The 25853-nt window shown below is 42.4% G+C and overlaps 1 protein-coding gene across 1 annotated transcript; it reads right to left on the bottom strand.

The window, feature by feature from the left end:
* Positions 1-3820: 3820 nt before the first annotated feature.
* On the bottom strand, positions 3821-25421 carry ANXA2 (annexin A2). The gene is made up of 12 exons (XM_084268010.1): positions 25344-25421; positions 21240-21339; positions 15740-15834; positions 12540-12653; positions 10466-10556; positions 9092-9171; positions 8710-8769; positions 7625-7718; positions 6843-6938; positions 5819-5877; positions 5118-5240; positions 3821-4195 (listed from the first exon to the last, which is right to left on the bottom strand). Exons 1-12 carry the CDS (start codon positions 25389-25391, stop codon positions 4136-4138), a joined length of 1020 nt encoding a protein of 339 aa, XP_084124136.1. The 5' UTR covers positions 25392-25421; the 3' UTR covers positions 3821-4135.
* Positions 25422-25853: the final 432 nt, after the last annotated feature.

Below are 25853 nucleotides of genomic sequence, written 5' to 3'. Positions count from 1 at the left end.
TGCAATGTGCTCGTGTCCGGATGGCTCCACCCCGCCCTGTGCACACGTCTGGCCCCTATTGGTTGAGCACATTGGATCACGTGCGCAGTTGTTTCAGTTCAAAGGCTGGATTCCTCACGTGCCCATTGTCTGCTAAAATGCCTCCAACAACTCCCTCTTCTTTTGAGCAATCCAGACTTGATTTACAGCTTTGGTTACCATTTTTGATACGTAACGCAAAAACATTACTGTTATTATCATGACAACAATCAACACCATTAGCACACCCTTTATAAACATCAGAAGCCAAGCAGAAGTAGAATACTGGCAACCAGCAATAACACACTCATACGAAATGCAAATGCATAAAGTATGTTCCCCTAACACTTTTACAGTTCAGACTTAGAAATTCACACTTGTACTTTCTCTATCCCCATAAACAGTGTCATATACAAGGGCAGAAAAGACAAATCTAGAATTTAAACACCAATGCAAACTACTGCTGCATTCATACTGCTATGAAGTGTGTGGCAGGTATCTCTAGTCAATCAAAATGGGTAAGACAGTTTAAAGGAACATGCACAGTAATTACAGATGTCATGAGGATCTACACGTGTTAACTCCTGAAGTGATGAAAATTTTAAAAATTTCTATCTTAAGGCACCAAGACAATCATTGCTGTATCCAGGAGTAACACATACATGCTCTCTCTGCTGCTTCCATCCCATGCAACATCAGTTTTGAAGGTGTGGGCGACCCCTAAAGCAGCAAAACTGGCATATAAGTGTTTCTGACCATGTCTCACGGTTTCCCCACTCTGCACTGTTGCCCAGACTTGCCACTGAAAAAGTGTAAAGGCTGTAGCCCTTTTGGGTTCACTCCAAGGCCAGTGCCAAATTCTGCCTTCTGATAGGTGGGACATGAATTCACAATCCCTCACACATCTATAAGGGACATGTGAAACTGTCGAGCCAGCATGTTGGCTGATTGCTGGGCAGCACTTGGGTGTTTGCCTAGTGCTATTTCACATGAGAGGCTAAGAAGCAAGGCTCCATCTGACGTAGAGAATTTCCCAGGACTGTAAGAACAGTCCCTGCTTCAGCAAGCAAATGCATCTGGCTACGTGCCTTTGGTCTTTACATCAGAAGATGGTTGAGCACACTTCAAAGGCTGGATTGCTCACGTGCCCATTGTCTGCTAAAAAGCCTCCAACAACAGCTCCCGGTGGGAGCTGAAGGGCAGCCACCTAGGTAGCAGACAGGAAGGACTCCTGGCTGCCTGCATCTTGCCCATGCAAGGACTGATGGACAAATGCAGTGTTTCCCAGCCAGGAGAAGGCAGCTGGGGCAACAGTGACCTCGCCAGAGATAGCCCAAGGAAGCCGAATGTTCCCAGTCCCTGAGCAGGGCAGCAGTAGTGAGAGCTGCTCAGGCTGAAGAGAAGAACACACTGCTCCTCTGACTGCAGCAACTAAAGTAGCGGGGAGGGCTCAGAGGGGTCTCTGGGAGTGGGGGTGCCCCATGCCTGGTCTCAGGGAGGCTCTGACAACGTCTCCTTCCCCCTGCGCCCGGCCGGAGTACCCTGCCTGGGCAGCATCAGCTCGGTGCTGCCGCCTTGCGGACTCGCCGCGGTACTGCGGCCGGGCACCGAACGCGCTGCCTGCTGCCACCTGCTTGGGCACTTCGCGGTGCCGCGGCGGGGCGCGTGAAACCCGCTGCGTGCTGCGGCCCTGCGGAGACGCAGCGTCGCGGCAGCCGGGCGGCGCAGCCGGCGCGGCAGAGCGCTTCAGAGCGGGACGCGGCCATTGCCCATAGCGGACACGCCGCGATAGCGCCGCAGGACCGAGGAGCGTGCGCAGTACAGTCCCGAGCTGCCCGGAGCACCGTGCGCGTGCGCTTTGGGAGAGGGGTGTGTGGCGATCCGTGGAACGCCGGGCAGTGTCCCCGGCACATGTGCAGTTCGGCTGGGGAAGGTCGGAGCATGCGCAGTGGAGCGCGCAAAATTCACCTGGGTTCTCGCCGCCGGTCCCGGCTGCGGGAGCGCCGCGCTGTGTGACGGGCGGTGCCGCCCGCTCCGCGCCACACGGGGTGGGCTGGGGGGGCGGCGGTTCCCAGCGTGAGGGGTCGCGGTGGACTGACTGGGACTTTGCGGGGTCGGTGTGGGGCCCGCGGGCATCCAGGCGTTGCGCCTTCTTCCCCCTGCCCGCAGCCGGTGTTCTCCCAGCGCCGGTCCGTGCCGGGACCTTTCCACGCAGCTTCGCGCGAGGTGTCCGGTGTAGGAAGCGAGGTCTCCACGGTCCGACAGGGGTTGCGGGGGTGGCTCAGGGGGTCAGGACGGGTCATGCGTCCTTTGCTTTCTTTTCCTTATACCTGAGTGCAGAGGCCCCAGGTCAGTGTGGGTGCTTGCAGGCTCCCTGGGGAGGTTTCAGGCCAGGTATGTCTGTCAGTCCTGGCTCCTTTGGTTTGGGAGCTCTGGCTGGACGTTTGGCATGTTTTGAAGTGAGTGCTGCTGCGGCTAATACAAGCACCTAGAGAGCTAGTTGGCATCTTTTGAAATGAGTGCTGCTGTGGACGGGAAAAGCACCTATGGAGTTACTTGGAGTGTTCCCTGTTTCCTGGCAAACGAAAGCTCTTAGACCCATGATGACAGTGGCAGCTTGGAAGCTCCCTGGGGAGGTTTCAGACCAGGTATGTCTTTCAGTCCTGGCTGCTTTGGTTTGGGAGCTCTGGCTGGACGTTTGGAAACACTGTGTGTTTCTTGTGTCTTTTCTGAAAGGCTGATTCAAAGTTTAAAAATTGAGGGGTGCATCAGCCTTTGAAACAGGGCTACAAACCAGGTAATACCCCAGAGAACTGCTGATACTTGCAGACACTTGTGTACTTCCAGAGTAAGAACAGCTTGGGCTGGATGCTATTTTCTCTTATGGCAATTATGTTACAGGTGTACTCAATGCCTCTGTACTAGGCAGCGTGTGGATACACACACACCCAAAGAGCAGCTGGGTTTGGCCCTTGCAAACAAGATGGCTGTTCCCCTCAGCCTGCACTCGTGAGTGCAGTGCTCACAGCTGGAGATAAAAAGTTGCTCTCTACTCTTTTTTCCTAACATTTGGTATGACTCTCACACAGTAGTAGGAAATAATGTTACAGTAGGACAAGAAAAGTGCTTTCTACTGGGCACGCTTACTTCACCATGGCTCCAACGAGCCTGAAGTACCTGTCACCACGCAGGGACAACAGAAGCACAAATGCCAGGTGGGAGGGGGAAGACGAACGCCTGCAGCCCCCGTTACCAGCTCCTCGCTGTGCGGTGGCCGGCCCGAATCCCTCCCCGCTGGAGGTGAGCCCGCACCGTCCCAACGCGCGGAGGCTGACTGAGGCAGCGCAGGAGTCGCCCAGCGCAGTCCTGGGCGCACCACAGCTCCTCAGGCTGGCAGTGAGGGTCGCTTCGTCACTGGCCCCCACTGGCCACACAGGGCAGAGGCTGCCCCTGGCGCCGCACCCAAATCTGCTTTCGACAGAGCGGGAAGCAGAAAGGCGGGAAACTCCCTCACTGAAGCCAGCAAGGCCGCCTGCGCGCCTCCGGGCTTCCCGGCCGGGCCCAACACCCGCACGGCGGGCACAAGCGGTGGGCCCTCGCCTAGCACTTCTCTGTGGGGAAAACAGTTTCCCCTGAGAAACAGAAAGGTTAAACAGAGCGGGCTTCGAGAGGAAGATAAGGTTTCAGCCACAGGTACTGAACCCTGTGAGGAAAAACCAACACAAAAAATAGACGCCCAAGGCCAAAGACTTCTCCGTTGTTCACACAATTTTAAAGGTCGGAAAGAGAGGCGTTGTCTTAAAACATCAGTTTTATTTATGTTTTATTAGAAATACCACACAAGAGAGGCAGAGTCTTTCACAAGCACTTGTAACCTCATTCGTCTTTGGCAGGTTAATTTCTCTGGCTATATGCTGTTAAAGGCCTGTGACAGAGCCAAGCAGAGCACTGCTGCTGAAAGAAGTGCACACAGCACCGAGCACATACTACGTCAGCGGGCTTGCAGATACAAAGACAAGCCAAGGCGAGCTAGGCAAGTCAATTCTTTCTAGAATTACAGTAAAATGAAGAGCAATAAAGGCATGTCTCTGGATTTGTGTTTCTTCCATCACAGTTTTCAGTCCTCTCCACCACACAGGTTCAGCAGTGCCCTCTGGTAATCCCCTTTTGTGTCTTGCTGTAAAGCAAGAAAAATAACAAATACGTGAGGAAACAGTCACAAAATATGAAAGCATATTCAATATATTCTAAACCTCTGGGACAGACAGTGTCTCACAGCTGAAGCCTTGTCAGCCTGGAGGACGGTATCTAGACTGAATTTTACTTTAGTGTGAATTTTAATTATGTATCATTCTTGCAACACAAAATGCAAGGCCAAGCAAGGGTAGCACAACAAAGGAAAGCTGAAGGACTTGATTCTGTCCCCTCTCACCAATCACTAAAAAACAAAAATAAAATCACACATCAACTTCACTATTTTGAAAATTTGCCTATAATCTAAAATTGACATCTTCAGGAAAAGATTTCATCTTAAGACTGACACAACTTCATCTATGCAAGGAAGAATATATTATATGCTGTTGTGAGGCTAAGCAGAATGTTAGTTTTTAAACATGTACAAGCTCTTCACCTAAATTAAATAAACCCTAGCACCTATAGCTCCTACCTAATCAGAGAAATGGACAAAAATCACTTTAGCTAAAAAGCCTCCTCCTTGGGCACGGAAATGAAAGGCAGTAGCAATTTAGATGCCTTATTTTCATTCAGCAATCACAGAGCCATTCTGGTTTTGATTTTCTTTTGGTCTGAGGACAGGGACAGGTGAACAGAATTTTCCTTCATAACACGTCAGCCAATTCCACAAAGCCTACATGCACTGTCAAGTGGCTGCCCAGAGTTGTGCCAGCTATGGGCTGTAAAGTTAAAGGTGGGTTTTTCAGTAGTGCATGTATAATAACATATAACTCATATAACCTCTAAAACACCTCCCATGAGGATCACTACATTACTTGTACCAACTTCTAACGGTACAAGTAATGGAGTGAAGGCTGCTGCAAAGGTCCATGCAACTGGCACAAAAAGAAAGCCAAAAAACTTACCTGGATGAAATAATAGAGAGATTTTCCATATTTCCTCTTGAATTCACTCTTAATTTTCAGCATGTCAACCTCACAGCGGGAGACCATAATCCTGATCAGAATCTTGTCCCGGGTTCCCTTGCCCTAGAAGCAGACAGATGTTCATAATAGCTGAAATGTGTAAAGGCCATAGTACCCAGTAGTGGTAAGACAGCAAACCAAGGCAACTGGGATGTAGCAATAAAAGATACAGCAAATTAAGCCTTCTAACTAAGGTCATAATTACAATCCATTAATTTGAGCATGAACATACCTTTCTCAACATCTGTGTCTGACCAACTTCCAGTCACATATCTAGCTACTTAGACTGTAAGTGGCAGTTCTGGTTCACTTAGCATTTCTCTTTCATCCTTTTTTTGAGGTGAATTTATTGCCTTATTTTGGCACTTCAGTAAATGGCTTTTTCCACTATCAGGTCTTGGAGAAGATGTGTTTAACTTTGCCAATTATAATAAATTGATCTAATACAGATGCATTTTCTTGTACCAGATGCATCTGAATAGATGGTCTAGGCTTGTAACCATTAAAGAATGCTAAGTCATTGATAATTTATTCACATGCCAGTCACACATCATATGAATAAAAATGCCTAAGGAATCAAAATTTGATGAAACAGTTGCAAGAAAAAAAAAGAAATAGGAAGAAAGAAGAGTCTTCCCTACCTTCATGGAATCATACAGTCTGTCTGCAAAATACAGCTGCTTGTTCTGGATGCACTGGACTGAAGAGGGAAATAAGACTAGTTAAACATCCTTCCCATACACGGAATACCAGAACACAGAATGTTGGAGCCATTTTTATAGACACAATAAGTAGTCCAAATATGGTTTTCAGCAAAAGTTTCTCCAAAGGGGGACAGAGAGAAATAATTTTTACATGACTTGTTACTTTGAAGTTAGTTAGCTAAGCTTGTGATTGAACCACAAATGCTCACAATCCCAGAAAGTATTTCCCTCCATCACTAGTGTAATTTCAGAATGCCAGTGCTCCTCCACACACACACACCACAGAATGAATTTCTTCCACTTCTATCAAGCAACCTCTTTTCTGAAAACACTCACTCTATGCTAATCCATGAGAAGTCTTCCTTTCAAAGCTGAGCTCTGTCTGTTCTCCATTTGCATTACAGAGCTCTCAGTTCACCCTTAGTCTGAAATGGATTTTCCTCATAAAGAATTTCCACTTAAACCTGGTGATATCCTTGTCATCCTCTTCTCATGCCACAGTAGTTGCCTTACCCCCTTGCCTCCCCTTTTCTGAGAAGAGAGCTGATTTGGCACTGAATTACTTGCCTCTAGCATCTTCCACTACACATCCTCTCCTCTCACACATACTGCTCACTCTCTAGCCTATGTCTATACTGAATACTTCATGTTTTCAGACATAGTTCCAATCTTTTTTGCTTGGTGGGAAAAAAAATTAAGCCTCTGTATCAAACAAAAGTGGAGCTAACAACAGATCACAAAACACAGACAATTTTATCTTCATCTGCAAGGCAAAGGGGAAAATATGCTACTTCTCAATACCTGCAACATCCTAATACACACTAGGCAATCCAAAAATGCCAGCACTTCCATTTTTCATTCTGCCCAGCAACACAGAGGATGTTGGGGCCCATCCTTATCATAGTACACTGCAAGAGCACTGAAAAGATTCTATCCAAAGATAAAGTTCAGGGTAACTCACCAAGATTTAAGAAGGCATTCTCCAAATCTCCCTTAACTTCCTTCTTGATGCTCTCCAACATATCATATGGGCTGTAGCTCTTGTACCTGTCAAACACTATCATAAGAAAGAAAACAGGTGAAATCAAAACCAGATCAAAAACTGGTAAAAGTAACCACCAAAACCAAACCCATACGATTTAAAAATATCTGCCCCACACCTTGTGAGAACTTTATCTTAAGTTATGGCCTAAGTTGGTCAGCTGATGATAATGCTCCCATGCTATGGGCTTTTTCTGTTCCTTGAACACCTCCATAATCTGTTAAAGTACCACTAATCCTGTACTAGTAATTTCTGAAAAAACAGTGATTCTACTGAAAATAAAAGTCTTTGAATGGCTTTCCCATTGCTTCTTACAGCAATAGCAGAGCTGCATTTGAAATTCTCCACTGTCAGCATTAAATACATGATGTAGCTAAGCTACCTTAGGACAGAGGGAAAAGCCACAGCACTTGCCAAGGTCTCCTGCAGCCATGTTCTCTGTTCTTGGTGTGTGACACTTGCTTAAAGAAAGAGCTCTACACACATTTGAACTGTGAGACTAACACATCCACAGAAATAACTCTATTTTTTTGAAAAAAACATAACATCTTTGACATCAATTAAGATTTATGAGATCTGCTGTTTTATGAGTGCTTTTCACACTCACTTCAATAATATGTGGGACAAAATAATTACCACATCAGTATAATTCTCTCTTACAGTAAAAAATCACCAACCAAACCCTGTCTCCTGAATAGTACCTTTCTGCAGGTGGGGGACACTTCTTTCAGTCATGATGTTGATCCACTTGGGGACATCAGTTCCCTTTCTCTTCACACCGGCATCATAGAGCTCCTGGGGTTAGAATGAAGAGCAAAATCATGAAAATCAGGAGTTACACAAGAAGCCATTGCAAATGTATACAATTGCCTTACTGGAAAACAAGCACTATTAGAACTGTGTCAGTGGGAGAAACAGAAAAAGACACATGGCTGGGCAGACCGTCAGGGACAAGGTGACAAGAGTCACAGAACAGTAGGGGTTTGAAGGGACCTCTGGAGATCATCTAGTCCAACCTCCCTGCCAAAGGAGGATCACCTAGGGCATGTGGCACAGGATTGTGTGCAGGTGGGTTTTGAGTATCTCTGGAGAAGGATACTCTACAACCTCTCTGTGCAACCTATGCCAGTACTCAAAGTAAAGAATTTTTTTCCCATATTGAGGTTGAACTTCCTGTGTTCCAGTTTGTGCCCCTCTGCTCCTTGTCATGGCACTGAGGACCACTGAAAAGAGTCTGGCCCTGTCCTCTAGATACCCGGAAGCATTGGTAAGATCCCATCTTGCCCTTGTTTTCTCCTGACCTATTGATCTAATCTAAAACCAAGACTAATTACTTTATGTGTACTTCTAACCACAGCTTTTACTCTGTATTAGCTGTTTATCTACGCAGAACTGCTCTTGACAGATAACAGGTGCAATAAGACAGATACAGACATAACAAGCATTACCAGCTTCTAAGTTCAACGATACTTCTCTCCATCTTACACAATTACTTGGCTGCAACCTGTCTTCACAATGTGTTCCTTTTATTAAAGGCTCTCTTTCTCAATATGCCCAAATGAAATACCAGAGAGCTGCTGTACAGGTACCAGCAAGTAAGTAGTCTGTGAAAACTGGTAACTGAAGGTACCAAACCTGTGAGGGCATACCTTGGTAGCATACAAACAGTACTGTGCAAGACAATCTGGGATATACACACCTACTTCACAAACACTTCTTGCGCTCACAGCGTTTGTACTTCCAATATCCCCACAAAGGCCATTGAGTGGTCATTACCAGCACTTACCCTAGCATCTTGGTCAATCAGCTCGTAATCAATCACAGAGGAATCTTCACACCTTTTGCCCTTAAAAGGAGGACAGCAGTATTTAGAAGAGGTTTAATAGGCAGTAAGCAGTTTGCTGTATACATATTCTTTTTGATTTCTGTAATCTGAATTTGCTATAATAAATAACAGCACTCTCCTTGCCCCTTACAAAGCTATAGTTCTGAATGCTGCACTTCTGTCAAAACACATTTGAATCTTTTCTTTTTCCTTGCCAAAAGACAGTGAAAATACAAGGAAATTTAAAAGTGAGTCAGAAACCCATTTGTTTTACTGACATCCACCAGTCATTTACCAAAGGGCAGGCACATTAGGAGAAGTGGAAAAATACAAAGAGAGCTACCTTGGCCAGGGCAACCATTAGCTTGCGGAAGTCACCAGATGTGTCTGACACAATGTCCTTTTCCAGTTCTGTCTTGTACACTATTAAACAAAAAATCATTTTCAATTAAATGGTGTCCTACAAATACACCTTTATGAGAACAGCTGCTAAATACTGTGTTTGATTCACATAAGCAAACAGCTACAACCTAAGTCATACATGGAAGACAATGAAAACAATGAAAGCATTGCATACAACAAAACCAGCATTGCATGAGCGTTCCCATGCAATCAAACTCTTCCATGGAAAGATAACAGGAAATCTTGGGACTGTTAAGAGGAAGGGAGGATTGTTTAAAGCTCAATATCCTGCTAGATTGTTCTTAGCTACCAATAAAAGCTTGCTTGTTTGATAAGCACAGCATAGCCTTCTCCACACGTGGACTTAGGACTGGAAAACCAAAATTACAAGTTTAATACAAAAGACAAAAGTGGTCATGATAAATCAAAGGAACACTGTGTGTGATTCTGGTCTGGTGCCTAAACATTTCAATTGCTTTCCAAGTGGTAATACTCTATAATGCTACAAAATCTGTTTCTCTTTTCATGAGCAATCTATTCTACAGAATCTAAGCCATTCTCTTTGCTCATGAATATTAATTAAGCCAAACTACACTGGTTTTACTTGTGTTTTTTGACTTAGCCAGCACCTTACAACTGTAATGCATGACCACACACCAATTTTCTACATTGCAGTCTAATTGTGGTGAAGCTCAACTCTGAAGCTCAGGAAAACCACCAGGTACTAGACAGCTATGCTACTGAGTGCTGAAAACCTAACCAGAATGGCAAATACAAAACCATGAGGAATATGAAAGGAAAAGTAATGGGTTTTGAGGATGGATCTTAGATCACTCTTATATCTACCTATAATCAGCTAAGAATTACAGCTTCATCAGAAGCTCTGAAAAACAGTATAGATGCTTTTATAAAGTTTTATTTGTTGTCTTTTCTGACAGATCTACCAAATAAACTTACAAGCATGCTTCAGCAGATTTCAGATTCACCTCCTTCTTACATAATTGATCCTACAATCCATAAATCTAGCATCATTATGCTGTCACTATGCACAGAATGTGTGTAGCTTACCAAAAAAGCTCATTTAGACACAACCTTAGAGTAGGAAATGTTTGCTACCAAGCAACAAGATGAAACTACATAAACACACACAAATATCCAGGACACCAGTATGAAACAGTATCTTATGTCCAACTGCCAGAGTGTCAAAGCACATGTTGTGTCAGTAGCTCTAATAATCAAATTCTCACTGAGGGGAACTTCCCCAAATAACCTCATACAGAAACAGAGCACACTGCAACTTCACAAGTAAACTTACTTTCTTTGTAGACTCTGTTAATTTCATAAAGCTCCTGATTTGTCCGTGAGCAGATGATTTCAATGAGTGTATCTTCATCAGTTCCCAGGCCCTGCAACACATACATGATTCTGTTAGGTGCCAGAAATGAACGTGCACACTTGAATGGATTAGAAATATTGTATGGGCATCTCCTTCCTTTCACTCTAACAGTTTCACAACCACTCAGAGGAATCTTTTGTTAACTGTGTCTCAGTAACCCCAGAGGGAACATTTTTAGTTGCCAAATACTAGTCTGATAGCTTTGAGATCCTGCAGTACTGTCTCTGGGAATGTGCATGTGCTGTGAGTGTGCGTAACACTCAGTGGCCTCCCCGCCAGGTCAGCTCATCACAATTCATACTGATTGTCTTCTGGCCATTGAAGGCCCAGGAAGAAATTCTGATTCTTAGCATGGAAATGGGCAGCAATCAACTTTTGCTTCCCTGGTTTTATTCCCACCTCCCTCCTCCACTACAAATGCACCATCATTAGCCTTGGCCTTGTCTCCAAGACAGCAAAGATTTAAGCGTGTTCTGAATTTGTGGAAAACTACCTTCTTGGAAAAAGTGTCTCTAATGAAGGAAAAAGTGAGGACTAAACCCAAGCAATTTTATAAAAATGGCTCACTGCTAAGAGAATTAGGAAAGCTTTCCAGAGAGAGGTTCTAATAGATATCCGGGGAAAAAATGAAAGCTGAGAATATTTAAGATTCTCTAAATATTTTTAGAGCATTTCATAAGAATGCATACCAGAAAAAGTCAATGATAACTTTACCCAACTTTGACTCCCATGTCATAGCTTACAATACTCTATGTATCAAGTCAAACTTAAGCTCAGGCAGATTCTGAGCATTAGAGGAGGTGCTTGGGATTTGGGAATAGCTGACCTACAGAGACAATAAAATATTCTACATTTGTAGCTACTCTGAGGTAATGCTTGGTCTTTGGGAAGTAAATGCAGCATAAATGCTATGTAAGTATGTGGTTTTACTAAATATAACCTATCAGATGTAAGACATTAAAAAGCCAAAAAATAAACGAAAAAGAAACCAAACCAAAATCAAGCTAATTATGGTTAGCCTCTACTTAAACCAGAAGAGGGCAGCATCTGATTGCACAAAGAAGGTATTTGGCCCATCATTAAAGAGTTACCATCTCTGTACTGTGTTGGGTTTGGGTGTTTTTTGGGGGAGGAAAGGTGTTTTTGTTTGCTTAGGTTTTAAACCCAAGGGTTTTAACTTCTTTTTCATAGTGTGGAAATACTAATTAATTGGGTTTTTGTATTTCTCTGAATTTCAACAGACATATTTTTATACTTGGGTTTTTAAATTATATAAAAAATCCCCCTAAACCTGACCAAGAATATTCCAAATGTAGTGATGATTATAAATGCAACTCCCAAACTTTAGTTTTCTTTGAAAGGTGAATGCAGTGGCATGAGCACCTCTCAAAGTCTGGTTTCAGGGGCTGGCAGAGCAGATATTTCTGAACTAGCACTCTGTTCCACACTTGCCTGTGATTGCAGGGGACTGAATACAGTGACTCACTGCTGTGCTGTTCCTCTGGAGGCTGATTTTGATGCTCCCTCCATCCTCCTCCTCCTCGTGTTCTACACGAAGGCAGGTTTGGTACAGGATGTTCTTTCGAGATCAGTGATTTGACCCAGTAACTAGAAACTACTGTTTAAGGCTATAATTCAATGGCTCCAGCTAACAGCTGCTCTCTTAATATTTTTTATACTATGAACCTGTATATTGTTCTTAAGAGCAGTCAGCAAAGAAGCAACCAGCCAGAGCAGCCTACCAGTTATTCCTGACCTGATGAATGTTATTTTTTTTCCTTAAACAGAGGATTGTATTAAGAGTTTAAAATCTCTTAGTTCTAGAATTTATCTCATTTTGGATGCTTTGTAGCTGGATTTTTAAATTGTAGTACTAAAAATATATAATAATTAGTGGACATGTTTGAAAACAGTGGCCTTGGATTTGAGGTCCATACTCATTCCTGAGACAGTGATATCAGACTAACATACTTGAATTTCAAATCTCATTTACCTTCATGGCAGCTTTCAATTCAGAGGCGTCATACTGTGCTGGTGTCTTCAGCAAGCCCAAGATCACTGCCTCCAAATGACCTGACAGAGCAGACTTGAGCGCTGCAGAAAGTTCCTGTAAAAAAGGAGGAATGATGGAAGAAAAAAAAATTAAAGCTCACTTCTGATCTCCAGAGAATTTAGCCTGTAGTGCTTTAAGTCTCCAAGCCTGCAACAGTGTTTCTTACACAATTGACAAGGAAACAGAACATAAAGAGCTTTTCTTTTGTGAAAGCCTAAGAAAGAAATTAGGGCAAAGGAATTTTCTCTCATCCTTTGAAAATAAGAAATCCACTAGTGGCTGACAAAGTGCTGGGAAGCATGGTGCAGACACATCTGAACAGCTCTACTCCAGTCTTGAAGCACTGATGCTTTGTTGGAGCTAATAAGCACAGATGGATCTGAGTGTGACTCCCTGCAGTCAGTGCTTATCCATCATACTCCCACAGTTTTCCCAGTGGCACAGTGTTATTTGTGTTTTTCCTATTATCCAGCCCTTTACTAGCCAAGACATCGGAAAATTGACTGCACAGTTATTCCACTGTACAAGCCCAGTTACCAAACACCTAGCTGAAGAGAAAAAAAAAATCATCCCTGAGCACAGAAAAATTATCTTTGTTTTCAAGGAAACTGTCAGAAGTGTGTAGCCAAAGTCTCTATTGTTACTGGAGAGTCACTCCTGGAGAAAGAAACAAGTGTGTTCACTTCACCAGATGCATGCAAACCTGTAGCAAATAAAGTCAGAGGCACCTCCTCTTTTATGGGTTTAAGATGCAACTTGAATAATCCCAATATCAGATTCATTGTAGTGTAGTTACAAAGTTAAAATCCCTGGGATGAAGTCTGAGCCTCACACAGACCAGTGCACTCCCTAAGCTGAAGTTAAGTCTGTGGCATTCAGAAGAGAATTGCTGCATTTCGATTGGTTTCTACACGATTTGGGAGTTTGAGGGGCAGGTGGAAAACGGGGAAGAGAAGCCACCTCAGCAGAACTGCAGAGAAGTTTGTTGCCAGAGAGATAAAGAGCCAAAGCACTTAGTTCATTTCTAGAGTCACCCACTGAATCCAGGGCACTCATATCTGCTAACGCTGTATGCACTGACTGCATGGACAGGCCAAGAGAGGGAATGGGGGTCTGGGGCATCCAGTTGCTTTACTCTAAGAAACATTTTAGTACACCACCATAGTTTTGGCTACAATTTTCCATCATTTATTTTTGTGAAAACAGGTTCTTCAGACAACAAAGATACTGCATGTCTTCATAACAAATTTTAGGAGTTTTAATTAGCTGAGTGAAGTTTTTGCAGTCTTTGTGCTTTGGTGTAAAGGCTGAAGGAAATAAAAATCACTACAGTAGGATGTACCAATGTAACTGAAACAAAACACCTCAGAGTGAACCAAGGGCCTGCCCTCATATTAGCAGGCTTCTGGACAAATAAGGTCCTCTTCCCCCACCCTGCCAGGAAAGCACGATCTCCACTCAGCTATTCTCTGCCATGGCTAGGAGTACTCAGAGAGAAGTGGGAAGCAGGTAACTGACAGATAGTAATCTATAAATAGTGAAGAGAAAAGGTTTTACTAACTGTTCCAGGTAAGCATTGGTTCTTTTCAAAGTTGGAGATGATTGGTGGCCATTAGGACTGACCAGACACATACGCAACCCCCAGTGTTCACTGGTAGCTCCATTAACACTGGTGATGGGGGAAGACTGCACAGATCCTCAAGGTTACCAGTAGTTTCCATTAGATGCAGCTCAACTCAAAGGAGTGAAAATAGAGGTAGATCTGTGACTTTGTAAAATTATGATGATCTACTGAGAAATCCTGCAATACACAAAGTGAGCAGCCTAGTACAACATGTGACATTGCCAAAGAAATCTGCACAACCTGTTGCCAAAGAAAACAACGAGATATTGTCCCTAGAAGATATACCTACGTGTCTTTCCATATCCCACTTCCTTCTCTCTTGCCATTCACTTGTTTACTTCACTGAGTCATTTCTACTGCAAATTTCCTTTGTTTCTACAGACTCTCTTATTCTTGGGCACTTGTTAAACTCGATAAATGCAGTTTCCTCTTCGGTTGCAGGAAGGAGAAAAGTGTGAGAGAAGTATTTGGATGAAAAAAAGTTGCAGATTTCTTGACTACGCGTTTTTGTGGCCATGCACAACATCTAACAAAGCTTTAAGTGACACATTTCACTACTGGGCTCCACTTCTATGCACGACTCTCCCAGTGCCCACAGGGCGCGACTGCCAGGGTGGAGACATGTGCGCGCATGCATACATCCAACTTGCGCCGGCCTCGGCACGTGCCTGTATCAGCCATGCATGAAAGCTGATGAAGTTCCAAAATTTAACTCTAGATTTACATTTGGTTTCTGATGAGGATTCTGGGTGGCTATTGGAGGACTACCATTTGGGGTCTGGCAAACCTGAAAGAGATACATTCATCATAATCCTAACTCCATACAAATTTCCTCTTCTTTGTGGGCATAAAATTTCAGTTACAGTGAGATTCTCAAAACTTCAGAAGTCAAGAGAGCAGCTCTTGCCTTCAGGATAGTAAGACTCACTCTGCAGAATTCTGCACACGTTACACAGATTCCTCTCCTTGAGCAGATCAGTACCTAAGGTATTTCTGACAGGATATCTAATGATAATTCAACTCATTGTATCACTGTGTTCACATCTGCAGTGCTCGTAGCATAACTGACTGTAGTCTTTTCTCATTTAACCTAGGTCTGTGAACAGAAACAGAATGCTTTCCTTATGCTGAATTGAAAATAATCAACCCCCTAAAGCATCTCCCTTTCATCTTTTTCTTCAAATTGGAACATTTTGTGTCAATGGCTTTTCCAGGGATTCCTGTGACTGTTTGAGACATCACCCATTGTGATTTCTGGAGGTGCTAGGAAACAACCATTTCCATCAGATTTCAGTCCCAGTTGTGCATACTCAAGAAATTGGAAGTGCCACCAGTCCTAAACTGTGGCTACACAGACAAAGTAGACATAACTTTAGTTTCAGTGAAAAGATCAACCAAGTAGCACTTAACTCCAGTTTACACCCAGTTAGCTGTGAAACATGCAAGTCCCGAAAAATCTAACTGCCCACAAAAAAAAAAACCCTTCAATACTTGGTATTCCTTCATATGTTGCTACCTTTTTGGTTCTCCTCTGATAGGCAAAAGCAATATCCTGCCTCTGTTCGTTGCTGCGGTTTGTCAAGATGTTGATAATGGTGACCTCATCCACACCTACAAAGACATAAAACCAAGAGTTAAGGAAGCTTTCTTATTACTGTTCTCTTTGTATTAATTCATTCTCTGATATTCAAAACATAGCATATGTGCTTCCTGGGGCACAGTTCAACAGCTCTCATCAGCTAGTGTATGTCAAGTGTATGTCTTGGAGCTAGGGGAGCCAGTTATGGCCCCAATTTTTGATGTGATGTAGCTCTTTATACACACAGGCAAGTGTACAACTCAACAAAGTCTACTTTGTAGCCAGCTTTGCTACTTCTATTTTCTTCCTTGCTTGTGTATTTGTGTACTTGTGTTTGGTCTCTCAGTATTCTGCAAAAACCTCATCAAGAACACAGGGTTTAAAACTGACACAAACTTGGACTTACTAAAGACTGTGCTGTCATTTTGGTACAGTGTTTTCAACTAAGGCATCTTAATAAAGCAGTGGTATTTTCTATTTAACCCACAGTCACTTGACTATCACTCCAAACATAAAATCAGGAAAATAAAACAGTTATTCTCTCAGCAGCTCAGAAGACAGAAAGGTTTTTTGACACTGGCAGATCCATATCTGTGCTACATTTTTGAAACCATTCAGCAAAGATCAATCACAGATCCACACAGTTTTAACGAGCATGCCCAGAGGACTTGGATACTCAAATTCCTAACCTATTTTTGAGTAAGTAAATGACATACCATTCAAGGTTTAGTTTTAAATGAAGTTTTCCAAATCCATGCACTTAAATACAACTGCAAGCTGAATGCAAGGAGATGAATAAGGTTTATTTTAAGTTTAAAGTTAAGCCATGCATCTAGATACTCTGGCTGTCACCAGATCCCAATATACATCACAGCTTTAGAGCATGTAGGGGTCATCAATGCATACAGAGGGAAAGCTTTTATGCTGCTGTACAGGAAGCAGGATTTCCAGATGTTATTTCCTAGATACAGCTACTTGCTACTCTTACCAATGCAGGCAACATCATCTGACTTTTCCCCTTGTTCCTGCCCACTGCAACAAACTCACACTTCAGATTCCCTCTCATTTTTTCCCCATTTCATTTGCTGCTTTCAAACTGGATTCTCCTGAACTTGCACTCTTTGGACTAGCAGAGAAGCACAGTTCTCATCTACAGCTTGGTCCTAAGCAACTCAAAAGACATCCCAGAGCCTGGCTGAACTGGAGGCTCCTGAGATGAACCTGGAGCATCTGACATCTCTGTATCCTGTGACAGGGGCTCTAACCCATATGACATACAATTACCATGCCCTGCAAACCTCCAAGTCCCTCAGCACTCTCTTTGTGTCCTTGCAGATGAGTTGCAGGACACAGTACTTGCTCAAGTAAAATCTCATTTTACATTTAATCTTCTTACTCCGTTTAAGATAGTGAACACAACTATGTTTTTGTAGCACAACTACAATCTTTTTCTTAGAATGGCTTGTACAAGGATGCAAATGAAAGAATCTGAGACTCCCTTCCCCAGTTCTCCAGTGCACATCTGTGTCTACATCACTGCATTCAGCTCCTAGGTGAAACGTCCATTTGTACCTCATGCACATGATTGGTTAACCAAAGCTGCCTCGACATGCCAGGCAAACACAGGTGGAGACAAACAGCACAGACAGAAGTGACATCCAGATAACAAAGTCACCCAAAGAGTTAGCATAGCTTATAAATGGATGGACAGAGGAGACAGCTAGAACAGCTGTCACTGTCATGCTCATATATCCAGTTAACCTACAGCTCTGTTGTGCAACCATGTTTTGGACTGTTGCCAGGCTGAGTAGATGAAACTTAGGAGAGTCAAAACTATTTCTAAATATTGCATGCTTAATGCAGCACATAGTCTTCTCCAACAGAAAGATGATGTATACCTAGGTGTTTTTTCTGGTGAGTTGCATTTCAGGTGTTGAACCCAATAGGCGGCTCTAATCTAGAAGTCAGAACAAGCCCAGAGTTTCACTTCGGTCTCTCCATTTACTACAAGGATTATGAATAGCTTCTTTCATTCATACACACATACCAGGGGAAATGAGGACTTTTTGTTAAAAAACAGAAAGTAGGGACTGGAACAGCAGCTACTAGCAGGACTCAGATCCCTGCCAGAACCCATCTACATTTATTTTCCCTATTCCAGAGCAACCTCACAGCAACTTGAAACAAAGGACCACAACATACACTGTAAAGTTAATCACATAGTGTGAATGTTGCAAAAGACCTCTTAGCCCCTAGGTACAGAACTTTAAATAATGAGTCAAATGCAAAACTCCTTTCTCCCTCTTTAACACATTTTGTCATTATGCTCACTGCACTTGATAGCCTCATATCCTTAGCTCACGCTGAGGCAGACCTAGATCTGTGCTCTTATTCACAACAAGCTTGGCCTGCAAAAGCCAAAAGGCCCTGGAAGGTATCATACATCCCAGTTACAAATTTTGGATTGAAAACATGCTGACTGCACATTTCAGTCATAACCTAGTCCTGCACCATTTAAAGTGTTCCCATTTTATAAAAGAAACCAAATTCTCCCAGTCCAGGGCCGGCCACACACAGGCGTTGGGCCTTTCAGCTGCTGCAGGGCCGCAGCATCAGCCAATGTCTTAAGCTTTTTAATCAATTTTAAATTTAAACCACTCTTGGCATTCAAAACTGGCAAAAATGACATTCTCAAGTTTTTATTCACAATTGCAATGGATTAGAAGCCCACAAATGACTGCTTCCATGTTTCTTATTCATATACTTTGTGGATGGAAATATGAAGTGAACACATTGCTCTGGCATTTAACGGAAAATACGTGCTTGTCCTTCACACTTGGGAATCACGCTGCACGGACAGGATGCTGACTCACATCTCCTGAGGTGGAGTGAAACAGAGCAGCTCAAACATTTTTCTCTGCTGTTCACTAAAAACTATGAAAGTTTCAGGCTAATGAAACAGAAGTTCATTTCCAAATTTATTCTGGCTGGGCAGACTTTACCAGTGCATTTCTTATCAATGGGCGACTCAAAATTAGGCATGATGGCTCACCAATTTTTTAAACACTAAACGTCCTTGCAGATGGAAATGTATTTGATGGGGGTGGGGAGTAGATCTTAAAAAACACCGTGTTTAATAACAACTTTTCTTCTAAAAGGGCCAACCTATTGTGTTGGTAAGATCACAGTGTTACGGATGAATCAGCAAAAGAGGGACATATAACCAAAATGATCAGTTTTGACTTTTTAATTCTTTGGCTTAAACAACACTGTATTTGAATTTTCATGGGCCAAAACAACAGTATCAGTGTTGTTCTGAACAAAATGGATGATAGTGTTGTGGTTTAAACTCAGCCAGTCACCAGGTACCAAACATCTGTTTGCTCACACCTCCCTGCCCCAAGGGGATGGGGAAGAGAATGGAAAAAAAACCCACCAAACCCTCCTGGTTTGAGTTAAAGACAGTTTAATAGGACAACAAAGGTAGAGAAGAATAATAGTAGTAGTAATAACAATAATAGAAGCTGCATGGTGCTTGATTGCCAGCAGGGGTTAAAACACAACACATGGGTTTCAGATACCAGGAGTCAGTCACCCTGTATAAAGCTCTGAAAATGCTTTCTTATGTCTGCGGTTTTTGAAGCTGTTTCTATCACTGTTTGTAGAAAACCAATTATTGCCTTGATGACTCAGAACTTTTGTATGGAAAAAACCCCCACATATATTTTAGTGTTCACATTTCAGCAAGTTTTCTGAACCAGAAGATGAAAATATCCTTTAACCAAGCAAGTGCAAGGAAATAGTACCTGAAAGAAGGGTCCTAACACTCTTGTTCTTTGTTTCCTCCAGGAATATTCCCTTTGAGAGAATCTTTACAGTAGAAGATTCAGTATTGAAACCATGAAGAGATTCTCCCCTTTAAAGCCACTTTCCCAAAAAACCTCCTGGACAATAAGCTAATAAGCAAAGATAAGCTCAATCCTACAAACATTCAGATCCATGAATAGGTTTCCCTATTATTTGTTCAAAGAGTTTGAAAACATCTCTCTAACAAAATGCTTCCATGTATCTTCAAACCAAACCCAGCAAACTAGACTGACCTGTGCTGGAAGAAAGTGCAAACACGGGAGCCTGGCTTTCCTGCCCGGAAAAGCTCTTGTGCTGCCTAGGATATCCCAGTTTCATTTTGTCTTAATTAACAGCTTGAGTGTTCAGATGTGCAAACTTGTACTTCTCCTGAGAAGTCTGATAGTCTTTGACATGTTTAGATTTTTCCTACAATCGCAGCTGTAAAAAGTTATTAATTCCAGATGGAAATCCACATACACACAGAGGCACCTTCTGCCAGACATGGCATTCACTCCTCTCTCACAAGGACTTTTTTAAAAACAAAAATAAAACATAAACCAACTCAAAATCAGAACTGAACCTACTGCAATAAGCAGAGAGGGGCAATATTTTACATTTTATAGCAAGTCAAACATGTGTGTTGTTGGCACTGAGGGAAGACTGCATTTCTTTCTGATGAGAAACCGTTTGGCTTTTAAATTTCTCCCTCTCCTGACATGTAGGCAAAAGTATTCAGTTCCAGCTAAGCCCAGCTGTTGCTTCTCTGGCATGGAGGAAGCATGGCACACCCTTTCCTTGTTACAGTGCAGAACAAGGACAGAGGATCACTATCCTGGGAATACCACCAAGGTATTAGACCAGAGCTGCAGTTCATACTCCCTGTAGTCTAGACTGCTTATACTAGGCTTTGCCATGCAGCTGCATCCCTCTCTCCTGCTCCTGGTAGGACAGTCTCCTACCAGTCAGTGGACCTAGTGGATCCTGACACTGATATAAGGCGATGGAAGCTCACCTGAGAGCCTGGTTCAAAGAAGCAAACAACCTTCACACTGCCCTGCTGCCTAGATACTGCAACATCATTTTAGAAACTAGATTCTGTTGCTTGCAAGACTTTCTCTGATCCCAAATTAATAAAGATACATGAGCATTTAGTTAAAAACTCAGGAGAAAAACGTTCAAACTATCCCTATTCAGCTGTCTGGAGAGCTGAAAGGAAGAAGAAACAGCCAATCCCATAATCCAGTAGAAATCCATGATTCAGAGCTTGGTCCCAAATCACTGCCACAGAAGTTGACACTTTATTCTCAGTGGCAGAAAAGTAGAATTTGAAGGACTGATGAATCAAGAGAAAAAAGTGGACATTTTCAGTGACAACCTCAACAACTCCTGGCTACAAACTTCAAAAGCATATTCAAAGTATGTGTTTACAAAGTTAAAGATCTTGGTCAAGACTTCATCAGCGAGGTCTGAGAAACCCAACAGGTATCCTAGAGTAAAGGTATTAAAATGCTGGTCTTGAGACACAGTACTTTTATTTTTTTAATTCTATCTTATAAGTAGAATTAAAGCCACAGCCCACATTCCTCACCTTTGGTCTTGATGGCTGTCTCCAGGGCTGCAGCATCCCTTTCAGCATCGAAATTTGAGTAGGCTTTAACTGTGGCATATGCACTTGGTGGGAGAGAATGCTAGAAGAAAAAGAAAAACCACCTCAAAGTTAAACCATGTAATCCTGTCCTTGATGCAGTTAAAACATGTGCCCCCTGGTTAACTGGTATTTAGCCACATTTTTATATATAAGAAATGTCATTGGATAACCTGTGAAAATGGAATTGTGCTAGGAGCCATCAAACTCTGTCCAGAAAGCCACTCCCTCCCAGTCATTATAACAAAGAACATGCACAATTAGATATTAAATATTACTGCAGCAAAACACTAACACGTTCCAAGTTGACTCGCTAAACCCCAATCTTCTAAAATCCAGAGTTTTCTGGATAGATCTGAAGGAAATTGCCTACAGTAAGCTAATTCACAGAAAGTCTAAGTATCTGCCATGGAAGCCTGAAGTACTTTAGGTTTGAAGCTAATACTTTACTTTGGATTACAGACTACAATTAAAAAAAAATCAATGTGGAGATGGAAGATTAATGATGCAACAAGTCAGAACAAGTTTTGTGTCCTATCTCATGAACTTCTAAAAGTTACACCAAAATAAAAAGTCTTGTTAACCCTACAGTTCTAGAAAGCAAAAGTTACTCCCAATCTCCTTTTGAAACTATGCCTGCAGATACTGGGTTTAAGCAGCATGAGGCTAACAAAATCGAATGAAATTTCGAATTACCTCTGCTAAGAATAAGAGGATTTGCAGGTGGGTTCAGTTAGTAAACAGTTGCGACGTTCTAAAAGTTACCAGATTTTATTAGATGTATTACCATCCTCTCCTGAGGATTACAGCTTCAAACAGGAGGTCACCAGAAGACAGATTCAACTCTTAGCTGCTTCAGCGTAAGCTAGCAGCTTAGCTCGTATCACCTCCCATGGGCAGGTTAAACTCAACCACAGGCTTTCACATAAAGAGCTGAGAAACATTCACAAATCCCTGTCTGCTGAGTTCAGTTTAGAGACCTGGCAGAAAGGCGTAGTCACTAACACCTGAAACTGCCGTAGGCATTTCCTCAGTGAGTGAATGATTAAGCTTTCTTGGTAAAGATCCTCGGATATTTTTGTTTCAGCCCCTAACTCCAACAAAGAGACAGGTTCATAAACAAGACTAAGCTCTTTTGATATCCCTGGAGGATCTTTTTACCTGCAAACTGTTAAGAGGACAAAAGGAAGTTAACTAAAAAGCTCCATGTCCTTTTGAGTACACTTGACTGTCCTGTAGAGGTCACACCATTTCGGTCAGATTCTTCTGGCAGCAACCGCCACGTCTTCTGGAGACAGTCTGTGTCACGTTGTGGAGATGGGAACTCAAAGGATCGGAACCATTCTTTCTTCTGTCTCTTACCATCAGCTCAACCCAGTAAAGTGGCCCCAGTTTGGCCCACAGCCACACCACAAAACACAGCCTGTCCCTGTTAGCAGATCAAATTGCTAACAGAAACAGTAAATGGAGATATGCAATGCAGCCTCAGAGAAATCTGTGTGCCTGAAAGATTCCTAAACCAAAGGCCATTAGTGTACACAATCATGTGGCACTTCTAAATTAACCAGCACTGCTGGATAACCTGAAGCAAGTCACCTGGTAAGCTTCACAGAGTTGGGTACCTCTCCTTTCACACAGCTCTAAGTATTTTCCAGTTCTTTTGGACAGAGTATTTTACTGCAGGATGATATCATACACAGAAAATACACAAAATATCTGCCCTTTGGAAGCCATCTTTCCCTCTGTCCTTCCACCCAAGGTATGCAAATTGGATTCAGATCCCCTGACGATAGTCAGAAAGCCCAGGAGGTGCCATGAACATATGTATACCCCAGAAAGACAGAAACCTTCTGCTGGCTACTCTATCAGTAAATGCACCAAAAAATCCACAAAGATTAGGCTTCACCCTCTCAAGTCACTGTCTTCAGTACTTCAGTGGAGTAGACACAGGTCTTCGTGTGATTGTTCTACCCATGAAAAGCAGCCATGTAAATTCCAGACTAAATGGTCTCAAATCACTCTGGTACACTATTGTATCACAGCACTGGGAGTGTATGTTTTCAGACAAGAGAGTTCTTCCAGCTGGCTTTCCATTCAGTTCAACACAACATTTTCAAGGATGTAGGAGTAAAAGTCTAGCTACTGTGTAACTGTGCAAGCAGTCTCAGCCAGACCAAAGCATAAATCGAGGTTTTTTTTTAATCTCTGCACACATCTAGCATGTTTCAGAGGTCTTCCACCTGGTTTACATCCTCTGAGCCTGATGAATTGAATCCTACTGGGAAGATAACAACATGAGGGAGAAGCAAATTTCACCGACAGGAAAGCTGAAGACACTTAATTTCTTCTAAAAATCCCTTTCAAGATATCTACTCTGCAGTACTGCTTGTCCCCCAAAAAAATTAGCAGTCACAGGTGAAAAATGAACAACCTGACATCACCCAACAAGTAACCTACAAAGTCCTGACTAAATTATAGGCTTCCAATTCTCAGTGCAAAGATGGAAGAAATCATGAAGTGTAACAGGTAGATCTTTTTTACAGCATCTTTCCATACTCTCCTGTGGATAGATGCAGAAACTGCAAGCATAAATTAACTTTGGCACAACTCCCTCCTTTCCTCAAAAGAAAGTAAAGATAATACCAGGCTGCAGCAAGCAGGCCAGTTTCTTCATCTTGAAACAAATCAATTGCTACATCACTGATGCAGAATGCACAAATTCCTTGCTGCACAAGACAGGACTTGGGTTCATCTGCAACCATTCTATACTCTCAAGGCTAAAAACTTCTTATTTTTGGAGAAAAACATGTGGTTGAAGTACTGTGTTTAACAGCAGGTAACTAACCTACGGCAACTGGGTGACTCCTTTCTGCAAACTAGCTACTCCATAATCCTGGCTCCCAATTTAGGATCAATCTACAGAGCAAACCAGCTGCCTGATATTTCTTACATGCTGCGACAGGATTTCTGATGAAAATGCTGGCGTGGAACAGGATTCAATTTTGACTTTTGCAGCTACTCACAAGCATTGTGAAGGAAACACTTCTGCCCTTGAGAATAGATTGCTCAAATGTTCCAAAAGTAAGTCTCTGTTGAAACAAACACGACCAAGAAATCCAAAGAGCTGACTGATTTTGCAGCACAGAATCAGCTTTGCTACTTACCTACAGTGTGCTAGCCAGTTCTTTGCAACAGTTCTTTCACAAAGATCATATGGTATCATTTATTTTGCAACAAGTAACAAAAATAGGCAAAATGTTTGCTTGTACAGAGCACAGACCTGGAGTTACCGACTACCAAGCAAGCTTATAATGCATGGACAGGATTCACTTCCTCTTCAATGACAACCACAGAACCGTAATTCCATGGCACAATACTCTGACCCTACAGTGGTAACCCTACCATCTAATGTTGCAACATAAGAAATCAGAGAGAGTGGCTTTCTGGTATTTCAATAACACTATCAAGATAGGGCAGATGTGGTGGAAAATACACAATCAAAACCAAGACTCTTTATGCTTTTCAGAACAGAAACTTAGGAAATAAGTTTGAGAAAAGGTTTTTTTTCAAGAGGTAGTTTAGCTTTGGTGACAACCATTACAAGAATACGATCCCAAATATTTAATTCCCATTAAGTAACGTTCTCAACTTTTAGTTGAATAAAAATATGACAGCTTGGAAGGTATCAGCAAAACCAAATGCATTTCCATCTTCTCCTATCAACCTTAACTCACTTGTTCCTTTGGAAGACAGAGCCATTCAGTTTGTCCTGTGATCTCTTTCATACAGAGCAGCACGTGAATACTACTCATACTGCTGGTCAGTTAGAGGAACTGTCATTAAATCTAGTCACCTCACATAATTGTGCTGTGGTTTAAAACTGATCACTGCTGATTGGGTTTTTAGTCAACGTAATTTTAAGTAGAATAGATGCTGGGAATCTTTTAACCCGTAGAGCTCAGTACCATTATTGGTAGAGATTTCTGTAAATGAAAGCAGGTGTGGCATTTAAATAAAACAAACTTTTCTTGTTTAGATAATACTCACATCTCCTTCAAGGGTGAGCTTGCTTAGAATTTCATGGACAGTAGTCATCTTGAAAGAATCACAGAATCGTAGGGGTTGGAAAGGCCTCGAGAGTTAATGCTGGAGGAAGAGAAAAAACCCAACAAGTAGACTTAAATATGTTTAGAATTACATCAGTGTGGTGTATAGTCCTGAAAGACCACAGCACTGAAAGTGACAGACCAATCAACCTCATGATCCCGGGCAAGAAAGCAGATTCCCGAGTTTCCAAGCCATCATTAATAATGTAACAGTGAGAGGTCTTCATTCTGTTGTACAATAAAAATTTATCTTTGGTCCTTAAAGGAAAAAAAAATATTCTGCATTTTAAATACTTCAATGTAGGAACTGGAGAATCTCTACCTTAGAAACAGAATCAACTAAACTTCCAACTCAGCACCAAGAAAATTGTGTAAACGTTGTAGCCTGGCCCAGCTCAAAACCAAAAGCATGAGTTAGCAGCAGCATTTAAATCAGATGACCAATTGCTCA

The sequence above is a fragment of the Gallinula chloropus genome, assembly GCF_964237585.1.
Source record: "Gallinula chloropus genome assembly, chromosome: 9".
Classification (NCBI taxonomy): domain Eukaryota; kingdom Metazoa; phylum Chordata; class Aves; order Gruiformes; family Rallidae; genus Gallinula; species Gallinula chloropus.
The sequence above is the reverse complement of the archived record's forward strand: the minus strand, read 5'-3'. Positions and strand labels throughout refer to the sequence as shown.

Coding starts and splice junctions, on each gene's coding strand:
- ANXA2 (XM_084268010.1), bottom strand. CDS start 25,391: ATGACTACTGTCCATGAAATTCTAAGCAAGCTCACCCTTGAAGGAGAT. Junction 7,719..8,709: donor TGATTGACCAAGATGCTAGG/GTAAGTGCTGGT, acceptor TTCTAACCCCAG/GAGCTCTATGATGCCGGTGT. Junction 5,878..6,842: donor GAATGCCTTCTTAAATCTTG/GTGAGTTACCCT, acceptor TTCCCTCTTCAG/TCCAGTGCATCCAGAACAAG.